Source organism: Leptosomus discolor, chromosome 6 (genome assembly GCF_034619465.1).
Source record: "Leptosomus discolor isolate bLepDis1 chromosome 6, bLepDis1.hap2, whole genome shotgun sequence".
Classification (NCBI taxonomy): domain Eukaryota; kingdom Metazoa; phylum Chordata; class Aves; order Leptosomiformes; family Leptosomidae; genus Leptosomus; species Leptosomus discolor.
Genome location: NC_141396.1, coordinates 59,821,697 through 59,841,433, shown reverse-complemented (window position 1 = coordinate 59,841,433; position 19,737 = coordinate 59,821,697). Strand labels below are relative to the sequence as shown.

General features: G+C 41.3%; 1 protein-coding gene across 2 annotated transcripts in view; it reads right to left on the bottom strand.

The window, feature by feature from the left end:
* PRKAG2 (protein kinase AMP-activated non-catalytic subunit gamma 2) overlaps positions 1–19,737 on the bottom strand; it is a 220,769-nt gene that overhangs the window by 147,972 nt on the left and 53,060 nt on the right. For both annotated transcript variants that reach the window (XM_086467066.1, XM_086467064.1), the window contains exon 2: positions 3,231–3,302. In XM_086467066.1, coding sequence (XP_086323192.1) covers positions 3,231–3,302 — 72 coding nt within the window. The remainder of the gene's footprint in view (positions 1–3,230; positions 3,303–19,737) is intronic.

The window sequence follows — 19,737 nt, the reverse complement described above, 5'->3', positions numbered from 1 at the left end:
CCTCACCAGCTTTTTCCCCATGTAGAGAAAAGATTTTTATAATGCGCACTTCTTTTCCAAGATTTCTTCTATAATTTTATGACAATTCTATTATTTCCATAAAGGAATGGATGAATATTATTCTTTGAATTTCTTTTCTTCCTCCTCCTCCATCTATAATTTGCTACCTGCCTCCCCACAGACAATTTTCTTCCTGTGTCATTTTTTTTCTCTAATCATTCACAATCCTCGGCTTTCAGCTGAAAGCAACGGCTATCAGTTTCCTATAATTTACACACTTTATCCTTTAACCTGCATTTTAGAGGAAAGATCTATAAACATTCAAGGTGTTAAGACCTCTAAAATTGATAGAGCCATTTGGGTGCAGAGGGGCACTCATTCCTGACTGCTGCCCTGCTGCACTGTACCAGAGTTATTTTCTGAATGATGCTCCACATCACTCGCGATTTTCCAAACCTCTAAACCGCCCCTCTTCCACTATCTTCTCCCAGATCAAGGAAATCCAGTAAGTCCAATTGATTCTCAGCTCCCCATTGTCCTTGTCTATACTGGTGTATTTAATGATCCTCTAAGGTCTCTCTGTAAGAAGGATTCAAGCGATTTCTGGAAAGTCCTAGCCTTGAGCATGGGGCAATCAGCAATACCAGTTGTTTTAGACAAAGCTACCAGCACAAGTATTAAGGCCTTTTATCAGGCAATAACAAGAGGCAGAATACTTGCCACAGGCACAAGAGCTACCTTTCTCCATCACACTGGTTATGCCAAAAACTTCTACACAAGAGTCTTCACAGTATTACATTCTCATTCTTCAACAGAGGAAGGTGAAACCTATCTCCATCGTCTTTCTGGCATCGGTCATAAAGGGAAGAAGAACATATCATTTATAATAGTAGCTATGTTAATGAGAAGTGATTAAGGCTAAACTTCAGGAAATGTGTGTTACTTTCCCACCACTGCCAAAAAATTCCTATGTGAACCTGAACAAATAATTCTGCACTAGAGTTTCCTAGCTGTGTAATGAGGACTGTTATCACAGGATAATGATTGAGAGACACTTGCATGGTAAGGTGCTGAGGATCTCTGTGAAAAATGTTGATTCAGTTTCTAAAAGCCTTTCACAGAGAACAGGAGAATTAAATTAATGGCAGATTGGAAAGACAGGTTGTGAACTACACTTCTCTACCTTGATCTATAGCCCAGGCAACAGAAGAGTTAAGTGCAGGAAGAGAGATATCCCTGATGAATTGCCTGTCTCTAACATGACAGGTGAGGGAAAAAGCCACGCTACTGATGAAACACTGACTTTTAATCTACAAAAGTTACACACCATACTGTGATTTTAAACTTGAACAAAGAAAAAAACATCTCACTTGAAAGTGAAGAGTAACTCGGGGACTTCTTTATGTAGCACCAAGAGGGACTGGCAAAATTTTAGTTAGAATTAAATAAATACTGCAGTCTGATGCTACTCATCATTCACTAGCAGTGAAGATCCCATCCTTCGCATTGAGGAAAATGGTGTATAGGACGAGATGGTGGCAATGGATTTTATTAGACAATGTTTCTAATCAGAAGTTGGGCACTGCCAGCTCATTTCTAACCAGTTTGTTGCACGTGTTGAATGGAGCTCCAAGTATAATGTTAGAAAAAACTCTGGGCCTTATACACTCAGTCAAAAAGGTCAGTTAAAAATGCAATTTCAGATGTTAAGCCCCAGTTACATGGTTATTCCAAAGTTAATTGCACTTCCATAAGCAGAATTTGATCCAAGTCTGGGGAAAAAAGCCAGCATTTACTGAAGCTGCTAAAAGGAGCAACTTCTGAAATGTTCTTCCAGTTCTCCCAAGACAATTACTCAACAAAAGAGTACCAAGACCAGTAACAGGAAAAACAGGGGATTCATAAATGGTAAAGCGGAAGTCATTAAACAGTATCATGGAATACTACCCATGAGCAAGATTAGCTTTGTTGTATTTTTTTCCTTCATGACAGATTCATGCAGCTTTCTCAACTTTCTTCAGGAAAAGGAGGTGATAAATGGAAGAATCAAGTTCTAGCTAGAAACTCTTGCCTTCTTCCAGCACGACAACCCTTTCCAAAAACATCACATTGTTCTAACTTTATTCAAACCCTCCAAGCACCTTGTGGTAACACTGTATATTTTAGCTTCCCTGGCATTTACAAGAGTTCCTCTGTGTCAGTGACTCCTACGTCAGTCTTAAAAGGTCCAATGCAGAAAAGAACAAGGCCAATGTTATAAACATATTCAATTACTGATGGATTGCAGAAATTTTTTAAACAACTGTCCTTTGCCGTGAGGTGCAAAGGAACAGAAACTCATGCTGTCAACAGAGCAGAGTTATTATTATTCTAGATGCAGATTAGCTTCACTAAAGAGATATTTATTGCTTCACCTGCCTTGAACTATAACTGCAGACTCTTTGACAAATGGCTTGTAGCAGGTTTAATCTTCATGGAGGTCCATAGCCTTGTAAATACTGTGACAAGTCAAATTTGTCTACTGCGCAGCTATAGATCAGCTTTTGGAGTTATCTGCTGTTCGGAGGAGTATCTCTCTTCACCAAGCCCGTAACTTGGCTAGTAGGAGGCTTACATTTAGCAGACCAGCTTGTACTTCAATGCTTTGTGAAAATGATGAGGCCAGGACCTGAAGATGGCAGATCCCACCCACAATTTTTATTGCTTTGAAGATTGTGTAGGCACTGTATAACCGTCCTCAATGTCATCCATTTGAATATGCTCGCCTGATCATTTTAAAGCAAGCAAACTCTGTGAACGTACTGGTTTAGTTTAACAGCAGGCCATCAGAAAAACAAAACATAGCAAAGCCTCCAGAAGGATAACCTTGAGTTAATCCCACATCGAGGAGGAACATTTCTACCTTGTTTATGGGAAGACCCCACTGCTATGGCTGCAGCAAAGGAAGGCAGCTCATTTTGCCAGTGCCAAGGACAGACACAGCAAGGACACAGCTGCAGGATTTGAAACAATACTACCAGAGGTAGCATCTTTTACAGATTACACTGCATAAGCACCATCATGGTAAGGTCTGCAAGAATCACTGTATTTGCTTTAGTACATCACTCTCAACTGGTTAATGGTATGGCAGCAAAGAGTAAAACCCCAGGCTTTTTTAGGCCTAATAAATTGTGCTTACCACCAAGGGACTCAACAATTATAGCGAAGGTGAAGCTTTGGAAATACCCTACCTTGCGAGAAGCATTTTTGTCTGCGCTCTCCACATCACCGTCCAAGAATGGCATGGCAAACGAGCTGAGATCCTGCCAGGAGAAAGAAAAAAAATTGATGTCCTATATTAATGTCTTCTTCCTTCCATCAGAGCATCCCACGATTGTAGCCCTCGTCTTTATTTCTGAAGTGCCCACTGCTTTACCCATAGCGATTGCTGGTAAGCAACAACACAGGTTCTGATCATACTCCTTGGCTGTGACACCAATGGCAGATGTAAGGAACAAGTGAATACAGAGCCCTGAGCAGCACTTGCACTACATCACCATAAAAGGCACCCATGCAGCCAAAGTCAAAAGTCCTGTGCTAAAACTTTCAAGGGGAGGTACCCAAATCCTACAGAAAATTCACAGGAAATTACAGTTTGAATACAGCCACTTGCTCAGCAAACGGCCTATCCTGCCTTTAGTGGTGTGCATAATCTTAGCTTAAAGAGTATTTATGGCAATAAACAAAACCTGAATGAGAATATGTTGATGTTCTGAAAAATATGTAACATACATATAACAAAGGGGGAGAAAACTGCAACACGGTGCTGGGGGAGGAAATAACCAATTCACTTGCACAAATGAGAGAGCAGCACCCAATTCTGCGTGACTAAAGACAATAAAGCCATAAGAAAAGCACACATGCTCATCTTTAACTAACAAAAACAAACTGCAATTATATTCTACCTCCTGCCGTCTGTTCTGTTTATTTTACTTCATGTTCCAGCCACAGGGTTTTTAGAGCTCCTTTCCACATGCATAAGGAAATTATGTTAGTGTCAAGTTTAGCATCTGTTTGATCAGAAAAGTAGATAATGAGTAATCCTGTGACCAAAAGCATGAAGTTGCCTAATGCTGTATGCTAAAGAACTGAATCTTGGATCTCAAATCTTGATCTAAATGTCAGGAATACCTCCCCAAAGCAGAACCTCCCAGATGCAAGGCATCACCCTTTCCATGTAATGATTCAGTGCCTCGCTACCATCACATCTGCATCCCATTTAAAATAGTTCAAAACATAAATAAATAGCAATTTCACGTAAACCTAATTTGAGATTAAATAGAGCTTAATTAAAAATTAGCACCGTCTGGGAAGTCTGCAAGGCTTGCTTGCCTTCCTTCAGAATTCAGAGCAGCCACAGGTCTAATCACATCACATTGTGTAATCATACTAAATCCAAAATATGCTCAAAAATGTGTATAACTCAGGCATAATCCTTACAAGTGTTTGAAAATATTCTGGTTACATAATGAACAACAAAAATAAGGAACAAAATATTGAATTACTGGAACTGAAGCACATAGGAGTAATTCATGCCAAGTTGGAAAGGAAAAAAGAAAAAAGCAGCAGCCGCCAGGCTTGGCCAAGCTGGCCCCAAATCATTAGGCCACAAACCAAAGTATTCATGACAAATTACCATGCTCCCGCTCTATCTATGCAAACTCAATGGGAGCTGTCTACAAAGGCCCAAACTCCAAAGCACTAACCCAACTACATAACTTCACCCTCATCGCCATGCTTTGACGTCTGTGTTTCACATCACCTTTGCTTGCAAATGAAAATGTAAGCAAATATCTCAAAACTAAAAGAAGCAGCAATTTGTTTGGTTTAGATTGTCAAATCTGTTATCAAGATTTCACAGAAGCTGAACCAGGTACTGCAGGACCTTAAAGAAAAGCTCTGGTATTAATTTGCTTATTCTTATAATTAGTTAAGACCAAACCGACTCACTCCATAGAAAAATTATTCATCCATAAATAGCATTTATAAACACTGTCAATAAATAGTAGTATTGTTGTTGTGATTATTATTCTTCTTCCCACTTTTTATGTTATGGCAAGACTTAAGTGAAGAATCTCTGTGAAGAGGTTTAAGAGCCTAACGGAAAGTTACACAAAACACATCCCCTTGTGTTTATTTTAATTTAGCCAAAGGATTTACCAACATTTTCCTCTACCCATCTTTGGTAGTGCAGAAGCTGGAATCTGCTGCGTCTTAAGCCATTTTCCATGGAATAAATCAAGGAAATAACCTCTTTTGAGCTTCACATACTAGCGTCCCTATAGTACTGCTATGTTATAATCCAGAGAGAAAACCTGCTGTTTAAGAAGACCGGAGACTGGATGAAAGAAACGGGGTTTACGGGGATGCATATCTAGTAATCAGGGTTGAAAAAGCTATTCAGCAAATCTGGAACAGCTAGGAATAAAACCATAACTTCTTTTTTTGAGCAGAAACCTTCAAAAACAGGATGGGGTACGTAGGTGCAACTATTTTTCTAGGAGCTAAATTTCAGTTCCCAGTTACAATTCCAAGCTTAAGAACATGCATATATTAAAATCTAAAGTCTAAAAGTATCATGAAACCCACTGACAACTCTGTTCTCATTTGTAACTCTCAAATATCATGGAGATAGGCTTATTTCATCTGTCTTTACATGCAGAACAGGAGATCTCCACTTGTAAGCAGAAATACCTGGAGCTATACCTCTCTGGACAGCATGAGACCTTTCTTTGTTAATGCAGTGCTGAAGAATATTTCAAACAAGATAATAATTTACTTTTAACCGTGTGATAAAGTCAGTAATTGCAGCTGCTACCTAACAACTTTTTAATCTTTCACTTCTTCACGGGATTCTATATGTGAACGCATCCATTTACGGAAGCAGAAAATATGTATACCAAATGCCAGGCTGCAAATACTGCTCCGTCAGTTCTGAACTGCTGGTTAAGCAAGGAAATATTAAGTGCTTGTTTTCTCTTTGCATATATCTCTGCAGAATACAGACTAAAGATCTATTCCTTTCTTGTGATCCTTTTCATCCAGAAGCACATGTGATGACGCAGCTGATGACACAGTAACTTAAAAAAGATAAAACAAACACTGCTACAAAAGTATTGCAAAACACCAGAGTACTCTTGACAGGCCAATGGTGCAGCCCTAGCCCTTATCACGTATCCGCCTGCTCTGATCTTGTGCCAACCGACACACACTGAAGGCTTGCTCTGCCATTAACCTGGGATTGAAACTGTTCTTAGACAGCTTTCTTGCTCTCCAGCTCTGCTTTACTGCACTTGGAATAAGTGCACTGGAAAATCACGTGGTTCTGAAGAGACATTTAAAAAACTTCCACCAAAGGCATACAGTGATGTCTTGGTACGAGGAAAAGTCTTCCTCATTTGAGACCGCAGCACCCTGGCTGAAGAACAAATGGCATCACTCCCTGTATCCATCAGTCCTGCATTATATCCTCAGACAGACAACTTCTGGAGAGACCAGTCTATGTTCATCCCTGTAAGCAACAAACATCACCAGAGCTTACTGCTCCTATGAAAAGTCGGTTCTGCAAAGTTTCGTTAGCTTTCCTGCCACGCTCCTGTTCCTCAGTCAGTCCTTCACGGAGCTCAGGGCTATCCAACAGCCAGACAGCACTCCTGCCAGCCCTCATTAGAAAAAATGACCTCTTGAGCAGTTTAGATTTACTTTACAGCCACAAAGCTGCTTCAGTTTTATTTTGTTTTCAATCCACTTTTATTTACAAGAGGTTGTCATGGCAGCTCCTGTTATATTCGCTGAAGAATACCGCCCCAGGGATATCAAAGCTTTTTCTGGAGGACAGCAGAGCTGTGACACAGCAGAGTCACAGCTCGGTGCTCCTGCTACCAGCCAGGCTCCCTCCTGGGGAGGGAAATCTCCCACAACACCTATTCAACAGGCGATTCTCCAGGACTTTTCTTATTGATAGCACCAGAGGTTAATGGATCTGAAAAAGCAACTAAATTGACTTTATTGTTTTTAACAGGCTTGGCTGCTTCTTTAGTTTTTGTAGGGTGTAACTTAGGGTAATTCTGCCTGCAATTGCAGTTACCTTCTCTACCACTTCTTTCCCTGTTTCCTCTGGGGGGAAAACAGACACCTGGAAGGTTACAGGTTCTTCATGCTAATTTCTCCTCCAAAGGTGAGACTAACTCTGAGGTGATTCTTGTCTGGGTTACCCCTACATGATCCTTCCTAATTCCAGCTCTCTTTCCTTTGACAGCCCTTATAGCAGCATACTTGGGGTTATGTGAAAAGAAGGAAGAATAAAACTTTTGTTCTTTCATATCTTGGGAAAACAAAGAAGCTTTTCTCAGAACTGTTTTGGAGAATAGGAAGGAAAACCACATTTTAGGATACAGAAGGCAAATATACTGGCTGGCATAGCAGAGCCAAATAGCAATAAGAGCAAGATCTGGTTAGCCAAGCCATTTTTCACCTTTTCCAGCCAGTTTCACCATTCCTTTCCTTACTGGCGAGGATTCCTGCCAAAGAGGCTTGCCCAGACTTGCTGATCTGGATGTTGCTGCAGTTGGAGACCTTGGTGTCAGAAGAAGGCTTCCAGCAGTTCTGTTGCAGAGGCTGTGAGCTTAAATAACAGACCACTAAAGCCTTGAATCCAGTAAACAGCACAGAATAAACAGGATTCTTTTTTTAATTATTGTTTTGTTTCAAGGCTACTTTAGGAGCCAGGCTGATAAAACTCCTCTGCAACGGCTGAAGCCAAGGAGCCAGCCAGGCACCCTGGGGCATGCTGTGATTGACAGGTCAGAGACCAATTTCCAAGGTATTTTGGGTGGAAGTAGGATATTTTTATGGCCCTGCTCAACAATGATCCAAAATTTCAGGGCTGGGTATCAAAAGAATACTTCAGAAACAGCTCCCTGCTGCCATCCTTTGCAACTGTCCCTTCAAACACAAGGCACAGCCATGAACAACACCGTCACGTGAAATCCGTGCCCACGGGAGTGGGTCTATGCCCCATGAACACGGTCAGCTCTTTGGCCGTGTTTCAGAGATGAATCACGTCAGAATAGCTTCATGGTAGCCTCATGGCTCATCTCTGCTGAAAGGCTGCGTTCCTCAGCTATAAGCAACTTCAGAGTCCTAGCGTAGGTAGCATCACGCAGTCGTGACTACCGACGGTGTCACCTATGAGATGTTATTTTTCTGCTTCACGAAGCTCTATACGTGTGCTAGGATTGCACCAAATTTAAGGATGAGAAATGCCCGCCAGACATTACAGTTTCTTTTTACAACACAGCTCAAGGAGGAGGTGACACTTCACTAAGACAGCTTTTCAATATGGGGAAGACAGCTCCTTTAATAAAACAAACAAAGAAAACAAGATACAGAGAAATTAAGCTGAGTGCTGACAAGAGCCCCGATCTCACCAAAAATTGCTAAAAGCTGCATTCCTCAGCATCACACCTCACCAGGGCTCTCGGGGGCTCCTCCTCTGCTAATGTTACTGAGCTACAAGCACTTCAACTATCCCTCCAAGGACAAAGAAAGTTGGGATTTTTATTAACATTAGCTGTGAACAGTTTCTTTCAGCTCAGTCTGCACACCAGAAATTTTTTTTTTTTTTTTTTTTTAGATCAACCTTGGATTTGTACCTATTACAAGCCTATGTAAAACTCTGAATAGCAAATACGCTAAATATGCTAATAGCCTGTGAGCAGAATCCAAAGTTTGAACTCTGTGGAATAGAGGGCATAGCTTGGTAGCGCCGATTGAATAGAAATTTTTCTCTTTTTGAGAACAATCCTATCTAGAAGCCTTTGAGGATTTATATCAAACGACTCAATTATTGCACAAGGAAAGATTCAAAACTGACATACAGAGGAATTTCTGTCCTTTTGTTTTTGTTGTTTTTGATATACTAGTCATAGTATAGTATAATAAGACTTGCTAAAATTGCTTTATTTCTTTAGGAGTAGGTTGCTCATTGCTTTGCTCTTCTCCCTCCCCCATGCCATCTAGACTGCAGCATGTGTTTTGGAGACAGATATATAAGTCGTACTGTGAGACTGAGGATGCTGGTGACTAAGTCTCGGTATGACTCAATGGGAGTGGGCAGTAACAGATGTACAAAGCTGGTTAGATTTGTGCAAGCCAGCTTTGTACTCTACAAGGCTATTCCAATTTATTTGTTTGCTATTACTTTTAAGGCTATTCATATTAAAAAAAAAAAAAAAAGAACAATTGAGTGGGTCTGGAGAGTTTGAGATGGCAGAAATGAGATCTAGATACTTCATTTTGTCTGCAGCATGAAGATGCCAGAGGCAGCACAGTCCAGGAGTCACTTGGGTGACTGTGAGGACCAGCTGTGTGCACTTCAATGTCAAGGTGGGTACAGCATCAGATTAGAAAAAACAGAGGGTGAATGACCCTAAATGATGTACCTGGAAGAAATGGGAAATATTCAAGTCCCAAATAAGCATAATCTAAAAAGTTAGGGAGTAATGGCTGGCTGAAATCTAACCCAGATCTTGGTATGTGAAAAATCACCATCTGGTGATTATTCAATGTCCTATATAAAAAAAAAAAATTGCATACAAGAACTTTGCATAAGAAAACCAGCCTAAACGTAATTTAAAGGTGTTTCTTTCAGCTGCAACAAGAAACAGGCAAAGTACTGAAGAGCTACTGAAGCCACTTCTTCCCTGTTCTCACCCACGGGTCAACTCGGCTTGGATTGCCACCACTTGGTCAGAAAAAGCTGCTAAAATTAAGAATTTCAAGGGGAAAGGGATAAAGAGAACCATGGAACCATTAAGTCCTTGATATTTCTCTGAAAACAGCTGTCTTCCAAGCTGTGCTTCCCGAGTTATCCTGATGATGGGTTACTGGCAGCCTCTAGCACACCCCTCTTCATTTCTAAACCTCTTGACTGATCCCAACAGTCATTAATCTCCAGCAGCATACAGCAAATTCACCTTTTATCCTTCTGGGGCTGTAGACAGGGTTCATCAACAAAAACTGCCAAGACACTGGGGATTGTTTTTTGTTTTGTTCTCAATCTCAGATTTAAATCACTAGAACACATTCCTACGCTGTTCACGGAAAAAATGAAATTTTCTTTCAAGCCTCATGCTCTTCTGCCAGCAAACACCACCACATCTTCTTGGTGATTCAGTCTTTGCAGATGAGCTGGGCACAGACAGCCTAGGGTAGGATGCAATCAGTTCTGCCTGCAGCCCCATGACGTTTACAATGTCCGGAGAGCTCAGGGCTGTATGGAAATGCTGTGATGAAGGGTACTGCTCTCCACCTCAACAGTAAATCCCAGACCATCACTAGGAGCTCTCTGACAAAGCCTGAATATGATCCTCATGCACACGACAGCCTGGTTTGTCAGCTCCTTCACACCACGAACCACACAGCGCGGTGACTGGCAGCATGTTTATTACAACGGCAGATGGACAACCTAGCAAATGTGCAAATAACAAAATGTCATTTTAAAAAAAAAAGAGAAAGCGAGAGAATAGCAGAGAAAGCAAATCAGGGAGGAAAACAAAATTCTTGATGTTCCCTGTGACACCACGATCCACACACAAACTCACTAGTAAGTGCTACTCCTGGGTGCTCAGCTGAAGACACCCTTTCTCTGGGGAGACTTTTCCTCCAAGAAGCACGCAAAGTTAAGAGACACAAGGTGAAAGAAGATGATTAACATACCTCAGACCTGGAAAACGTGGTCAGATGAGTGATGAGGGAATTAAGAAACAACAGAGAGACACAACTATAGGGAAGGATGGCAGGACACTGGAAATGTTACCCTTCAGATGGCACATACTCAGTGCCAACAGAACTGCTTTGCAATACTTATATGGTTGTCTTACATAAATGAGACACAGGATCCTAATGTATTTGCAGAGAAAAGCACGCGTTTGGTATAAAATATAACTTCAGCCACAGTGAAATAGCAGAACCGCAGGAAACAAAAAGATGATTTTGCCATAATGTAATGAAAACACTTGAGATGCTGCAGCATGGGGGCAATCTGAAGGGGATTCAAAGCAAGGATCATCATGAGGCTTTCTAAACCATCTCTACCCTTCAGCTACTTTAAAAGTCACTGTGTTTTGCATTTTTTTATGTTTTTCCCCACTCTCTACAGGTCAAATCTCTTCAAAAACCATTTCCTCAAGGCAGAGTAAAACAAAACAAAATCAGAACTGAAAATCTCCTGCTGATGGCCTTATCTGAGAAGGACTTGCAGGGTTCTCCCTTGCGTATATACGACTAAAAAAGGTGACATTCACACTAGGCAGAAAATCTCTGCCATAAATACTTGAACTGCAACTACTTTTTCCAGTTCACTGCATTTAGGAAGACAGCTGCCTGTTGCCTCCTCTTTACATTCTTGCCAGTTAATAACCGTGAATAATCTTAACGAGATTAGAAGAAAGCTTACAGCTGGAAAGCCAGGCAAGTGAGGAACCTGCTCTGACCAAGTAGTCCCTGAACAAAAAAAAAAAAAAGGGGGGGGAAAAGTAGAAGCAATGGAAGAACAGGACGACTCTGTGCTTGGTGTAGACTTGAATGGGAGGTAAAATGGGAGCCCACACATAGAGCCCACGATGACGCATGATTCCCTTCTTGATGCTTTCCTCCCGCATTTTTTTTACATCACTCTGCAGCTGCAGAGAACAATTTATGTTCACAAAGTTTACAATCACTTTGCTATAGCTTTTCTTACAGTTTTAGCATCACATGTAAAAAGGGACCAATATGTAAAATATGCTTTATTTCATGGGCTAAACTATTTTTTGCTTTTCCCAAACGATTGGATGTCTTCATTCTTCACCTCCTGAACTCCTTATTTAAACATGCATTTCCCTGAAGCTGGCAACATAAAGCCCTCAAAGACAGAAGAAAGTGCAAACTCACAGAGATAATCTAGAAAATATTATAACATTCGTAGTACAGTACTCTGCCCTAAATCCAGCTTGCATGTCCTTCAGGTCCCACCCTTAGCTTTGAGCTGAGAGACGCTGAGATTTGGTACCATCATTATTTTTTCCAGTTAGTGGTGCCATGCAATACTAATAAATTACATTACATCTTTCATCCTGTGGGAATCCAAACTGCTTTACAAACTGCATATCCAACCCAGAATAGCTTCACAGATAGACTTAAGTGATGAGACTTTCATTCCCTGCTCTGGCTTTCTGGTTTACCTCTGGGAAGGCATCAAGGACAGGATATCTGTCACCTAACTTCAGCCAGACAGAACATTCATCATCTACCCCACACTTTTTGTCCAGCCTAGAAAGCAGGGAAAGCCAGCATCTTCAGAGGGCAATTTGGTCCCATTTCCCTGGTATGGGAGAGGCTGGACAACTTGCTTAAACTTTGGATGATTCAACACAGGATAAATGAACCCCGTCTCTCTACTGCCTCTGAAGTGGGAATAAAATCACTCATTGTGCTTTTTTTTTGTCTATTTAGAAAGCAAGCTGTCCAAACAAGCGATTGCGTCTTACTACGGGCCTGTCTACACGGCAATCCCGAGTGTGGTTTACACCAGCTCACTTTTACCCAGCTCCACACAGCACTGATAAAAGTGTAGCCATGACAACACACGGGTTAGCGTAGGCTGCAAAATCCCCGCAGGAGCCTGAGTAAATACTCTGGCAATTTAGCTTACTTCGAGCTCCTCGCTCCTGCTGTTGTACGGCTGTCAGGACTCAGCCGGGCTAATTTAAGCCCAGCTTCAATCACGTCCTTGCTTGCAGTCTAGACACACTATAGGCATCCATACAATGGGTAGCACAATGAGGTACTAAGCTCTGTTGGCATCTCTCAGTGTTACTAAGAAGTACATTTTCTTTAGACAGCTTTGGCCGCTCTGTAGAAAACAGGGTTAACTCTTTGACAGGGCGAGCACCCCTTGGAGTGAAAATGAAGGAGCCACTGTGTCCAACTGAAACAACCAGAATTTAAATTTTAAGAAAACAGGTCGACTATACAACCTCTGAGAAAAGCATGTTTGTTAAGAGAATTGGCATGATCCAAGGGAAACGTCCAAGGGATAGTATATCTCGCACTTCCAGGCCTCCTCACACCAAGTCCTGGCCACTCATTAAGGCTGTCTCAAGGGATGTGCTTCAAAAAGCATCACGGCTCTGCTTGGAAAAAGGTGTTAGAAGACACCAATGACCATCTCTGGAACAAACATGGATAAAATATTTACCCATCTGGAAAACCTTGTGAACAATGAGACAAATGGAAGAACACAACAAAGGGATTACTCACTCTCACTTGAAATAGCCATTACTGAAAATAAGTTTTCACAGCGGGTCCAGTTTGGAAATAATCCTCATATGGAAAGGGAAGGACAGAAATAACACACGCTGGATTTTTTTTTTTTTCTAGTTACTGTATATGCAATGCTAAAATTTTAAGGCAGATATTTCCCCAAATAAACTGCAGGCTTCTTTCAGGGGCTATGGCTTTTATTGGTATCTACTGGGTTTTTTTTGTTGTTGTTGTTTTTTGTTGGTTTTTTTTTTTTTTCAGAGATTGCTCCTAGTTTAGATCGAGTGCAGGGAATAAACCCTTACAAATGAGCCATATTCTCTTCTGGCTCCTTTAGTAAGAGTCTTCTGATTTTGACCATCTTATTCTTCATGTGCCCATTTAAGCATCACGGTTACAACGGACCTATCTGAACATGCTGTGAAGACAAGACAAGAAAACACACATCCAGGTACATCCAAATGAAAACTTAAGCTCGATAGCTACATACATGTGTTGCCAAAAGTAATCTCTGCCCTATGCAATGGTTTTGAAACCCAGCAGACACTGATGGGCTGAAACAGGCAAATCTGCATTTGATTTGGCAGGCAGTTTGTACATCAAAACGTGTCAAGAAGCATTTGATCCTGCTTGGAGAGTGTGGGAAACACTTCCAAGTTAGCAGGACACCCTGGACACTGTGACAGATGGGCAGAGTATGAGCATGGCACACGAGAGGCCATTTTATAACTGGCTGTTGCTCCAAGCCGTGTGACAGACGGTCCAAACCCATTTGTCACCAAAAAATAAAGCTCACACTGGAACTACAAAACCAAGGTGCAGGGACAGCCTCTGCCTGAGGCTCACCCTGGTCACCCGCCCTGCCAAGGAGTGTCACCAAAAACCTCCCACAAAACAAACAAGCACCCAAGCAGGAAACAAAACCAAGCAAAAGACAACCTAACCAATTCCTTTTCTTAAGGAGAATTAAATCCACCAGGAGGAAATTTTGATTAAGAGTAACATTTTTTATTCTTGCTTTGCTTTTTATTTTTGTTTTCATAGAAAAATACTGTTTTTTTTTCCCCTCACTACCAAAAATTAAGTTCATACAAGTAATATGCCCCCCCCCCCAAATACTGGTTATTTTCTTCTCATCAAGAATGTTAATTTCTATCTATTGAATAGCTGTACAACTATTAGTATGCATTTAAATCTAAGTTTTCCTAACATTCATTTTGAGCTCTATTAGGAATGAAATTGGACTTAGAACTGCCAGCAGATACTAGAAGTCATTAAATACCTATTAGAAAAATGTCTCTTGCATCAGAGCAAGAAGATAAGTTTATCAAAATACATATATCAGTTCTAAAATCAAAAGCATTAGCACCTACAATGAGAAACAGAAACACACTTCACCGGTGACTATGGCCTCCCAGATGTAGACGTAATAGAGCTCGTCTCATGGGGCACCATTTTTTTTTACATGCATATAAAACATGCTCTCATATAGGTGAATATATATGGCAAACATACAGTCACATAACGTGCCTAGACAGACACGATAACAAGCTCCTATAGTTTTTAAACTGCCATCTCTTAAATTTAAGATGACTAAATATTTCTTGGCTCCAAATCAGCTTGTCACTGGACCTACCTGGGTGGCCAAACACGCTGAAATGATACAGGGATTTTCTCCGCCTGATGGCAAACCAGTGGCTGATTGCCACCTGAAGCAAACTCTGGCTACAGGTGATTTCCACCAGCCCTGTGGTTTGCCTTTAAAGGTTTACAACAACATTGGTTTTAATTCTCCTAATTTCTTCTGGATGACTGTCAGACACCCCTGTACAGATTGATGTGGTAGGGTTTCAGGGGTGGGTTTTTGTGTTGATTTCAAACTGTGGCATTTTTGAAAATAAATATAATTTTATTCCACTCCCAGGAATAAAAATGGACTAAATTGAAGTGCAACAGAGCCCTCTTTTGCTGGGTTTCCCGCTGCCTCACTTTGGATTATGGGCTGGCCCCATGTCAGCAGGATCTGTTTCATCCTCCTGCCTGTCATTCCCTCTTCCCACAGGTGCTCCTAGCGCCCAGACTCCCAATTTTGGCAACTTTGTGTTTCTCTTACCTCCCAGGGCTGTCCAAAGGCAGTGCAGCCTCTTTCCAGCCTCTCCTAGACTTCCGACACTTCAGCCCATAGGGGGGATAGACCTGAGGGTGAAATCTCTCCCTCAAAGGCAGATACCCTAATATCTCCTGTGGCCTGTAACAGCAACTAAAACACAGTGACCAACAACCAAAACACATAAGATGCTGGCAAAATACCCCACATCTTATACGAGAACAAATACCAGTTGCTATTCACCAAACCCCTCCCATCACCCCACTAGCCCCTAAGGAGCACCTTTAAACCCTTCAGGCTTCAGGTCTGATCCCAGGAAAGAGACATCCTTGTCGTTATCGGACATTCATTATCTCACAGGTCTATTTAACTGCAGCGCAAATTGCATGTGCTCAGCATTAATTCTGGCAGCGGAAAGGGAAAAATGCAAGAGGAACACGTGAAGCCTGTAACACGCCTCTTTATCCTAACACATCTCATCGAGCATCACATTAAAATCAATAAGCAAAACAGGAGTTCCCAAAAACCTGTGATTTGGGGTTTGCAATGACTAGCCACGGCAATTAGTTGCCCATCAGTTCAGGCTGCTCTGAGATGAACAGTATGAGAAATCAGGCACTGCAGGATGCAGAGACTAGATGGTTTTAGGCTGAAATTAAATAAACACCCCCCAAAAGATAATCTCTCTTTTCAAAACACTAAGGAAAAGTTATGTAAGGAAAAAACCCCAAACCCAAGTTACATTCTTTAACTAGATAAAAGAACATTTTGTTCAGCCTTGGAGTATCTATTGTAATTAAATGCTCCAAAACCAGGACAACAACCCTGTGCCAGCCATGCATACAAAAGACAAAACATGATGAAAAAACCCCAAAATACCCGAGAACCATGGATTTCTTACACAGCCTGAATGATGCCTGCCTCTCGGTAGAGTCCTGCAGTGCACTCGGGCATCCACCTAAATGAATGCAAAACCCATTCCCCTGCTAATATAAATAAATTTGGGAAAAAAAAAAAAATCAAATGCAAAGAAACCCACAGACAATCAAGCCCCATTCTGACTCACAGCTCTGAAAAATCCTGCAGTCTGGCTGGAAATGTCCATTGAAGAACTGCATTCAAAGCTTTTCCCTAAAGGCAAGCGCATTTAAACATCTTGGGCTCTGCTACTGAAGCCGATGCTGCAACAGATGGGGACCAGGGCTGGGTGTGTTCCTCCTTCCCATCGCTGCGCTGCGAGAGGATGGCAGGAGCAGTAGGTAACGCAGGAGAAGGCAGGCGATGGGTTTCTCCCTCGCTGCAGGCTCCCTGCCAAAAATGCTTTAGGCATCACAGGATTCGATTACATGACTGCAGCAACCTGCCACATTAACTCTGACGGGGGCCAGCGACGCACACGGACGGTACAAGCAGGTAATTAAGCACTGTATCAGGTGCATTAGCTAAATGTTGCGGGTACACCAGGGAAGTTGGAGAGTTCAAGTAACCGCAGATGTTTTTAATGTGATCAGAAAAAAAAAAAAAAAGATCCTGTTTTCAATAGCAGAAGTTTCAGATAACTGAGGCTGCGTCTGCATCGCTATCAAATACTTGGGGAAGGCAGCACAGAGCAGCATATGCATTTTCAGCTGCTGGAGAATGTGCTGCACCAGAACAGCCCTATTCCCCACTTAACCCCAAGTCCACTTTATAACTATACAAAAGTCACATTTTTTCTCTGGGCTTAAGTTTTCCCATCTGCAGCATGAACAGAGGAAGACTTAATTGACTTTGTAATTTATTATAAAGACCTCACTGGGAAAACACAGTGTCTGAGCACAAGGTATAACGTTAACAATGAAAATAAAGAAAATATCTGAGATTTTGAATGGGTATCATGTGAGCAAGTGCTAGCAGAGCAACACAAACTCTCCCGGTAGGAGCTGAGGGATGGTGGGGATCGGAGCTTTCTTCTTCACCAAGAATTATTTGACAAATGCCTCTTTATAATAACGTTTGATTATTCCACCAACCAACCTCGCACTGTCCTTACTGCCAAAGAAACCACACACGCCCCAGACCATGGGGCCATATCCTTGGCCAAGATGCTAGCAAAGGCTGCCACAGATGAGGTCATCTCTGGTAGAACAAAGCTAACACAAAGGCAGAAAGATCATCTTCCAGTATTTTAACAAAAGGCATCAAAGTACTCATGCAATGAAATGACACCTCTTAGAAGAAACAGGTGGCCAGATCCTGAGCCACGAAGCATTGCCAATCCTTTCTTGGCCGTTTCAAAATAACATTTGTGATGATGTATTGAAATACTCTTTAACATGGAGGCTTTGCTTTAATTAATGGCTACCAGCCACTAAACCATTACAGTGAGGTGGGTTTGGCTTACGCATCACTCAGTCTGTCTATCCTACTCATCACAGGATCCTGTACTCCTTTGCAACTGAGCAAAACCAACACTGCCCTTAATTCTACATAAAACAAATAACAGATGTCACTGAAGCCAGGCAGGAGTTTTTCTTCAGCAGCAACAGAGATGACGACCAGTTGATGCCCCTCACGTGCCAGGCATAGAGCACATCCCGGGAAACGGCCACTGCCCTCCCTTCCCTTGCTGTGCTAAGTGCATCTGATAAAACAAGTCCCTTCGGAGAAAAAAAGCCGAAAATGGTGCATACTGTTCACTTACAAATGGCAGCTATTGCCTGAGCCATTTTAAGACAAGCTCAGTGTCAGCCTTTTTTAACACAGAAATGAACAAATATTTAGTTTCGAAGGTTTTTCCCCAGTTAAATGAATATCTATGCACGCAGAATATACAAATAGTTTAGGAAAATAAAAAAGTTTCCTCTTAAATCCTGTTTCAGGGATACAAGAGAAACCAGTCAACCAGCTAGAGCAAGCAGAACACATTTGTGTCTCTCCTATTTGAGCTGTAAGAGAAAGGTAGGCATCTGTGGCTGACCTAGGGAGGACAAAAGAGAAGACTGGACTCATCTTGGAATAGAAGAGGTTCTCCTACAAGCCAGACTGCAAAGCAAGGTTCAGCTCAAATGCTTCCCTGTATAGCTAACTTAAAAAGATTATTCTGATTAGAGATTGGATCAAATAAAAGGGGTATTAACAGCCAGGAAAGTGTCCCATATCCCTAAATCATCCCTTTCAAATCACTCACATGCCTCAGTTTGATGTAGCCAATTTCAAGAATCACCCAGACCTATTAAGGTGGAGGTTTTTAAAGTCAATCTTCAAAACTGGTTCTGGTCTCAAAGTCTGATTTAGCACAAAATCTACCTTGAAAAAAATGCCTTTTCCTCCCCCACCTTTGCATAAGGAGTTTGAAGCAGGAGAAAGAGATTGCACAACTACATCTCAGATAAGCAGAACAGCTAATGGTTTAGATACCGTTTCATAAATATTTGCTGAATGAGTTTTTGGTTTCTGTCCAGTTTCTGACATCCATGAAAAACATTGAATAATGTGCCATTTCCTTCCATCCTTCTGGGATGAAAAATAGGCAGAAGGGTTTTATTGTTATAATTTCTTACCATTATTTAACGGCTACTCTCATTCACATTGATGTGTCCTGCCAAAGAAGCCCAAGCTATTCTTGAATCTACAGGCTCAAGGTGTAAAACTCATACTTACATAAATATTTATGTATACTTTATCAATTAATTGAAACCTGGCTGACTGAAATATCCCCAGTTCAAATACCTGTGCTCAGATGCGGCTGGCTAGGCAACTAGTGAAGATCTGAGAAAAAATAATCTGATTTCTGAATAAATACCTGGTTTCAAATTGAGATTTCAAGTGCATGTGCTCTATTCGAGATGTTGAGGCTCAGGACTGAAATGCAGCAGCCTTGGTGACAAAAAGCAGCAGTGAGTTAGCGTACAATATCTTGCACAAGATGGTGCAACATGAGAAATCTCCCCAATAAAGTAATTAACCATACCTCATTGACAAGTACTAGGAGTCTGTATGAAAAGGGATCCAAAATTCCAACTGTTTCTTTATACGTTAACTGTAATGTATAAGCCTCCAGAAAATGTGTTATAGAATCAACATCCCACAGAAATAATTTTTTTTTTTTTCAAATTCTTAAGTCTTTGCATTTCAAGCTCAGCAGTCGTTACTCATTTTATAAAAACATGTCCTTAAAAAAAGATTTCATTTTGGAGCACTTCTAGATCACTCACATATTTGGACTGCCTTTACCATTTTCACACTTTACCAGGCAGTAACATTGAGGGAGAAAACAAGTCGCCAAAATTCTCTCATGCCTTTGA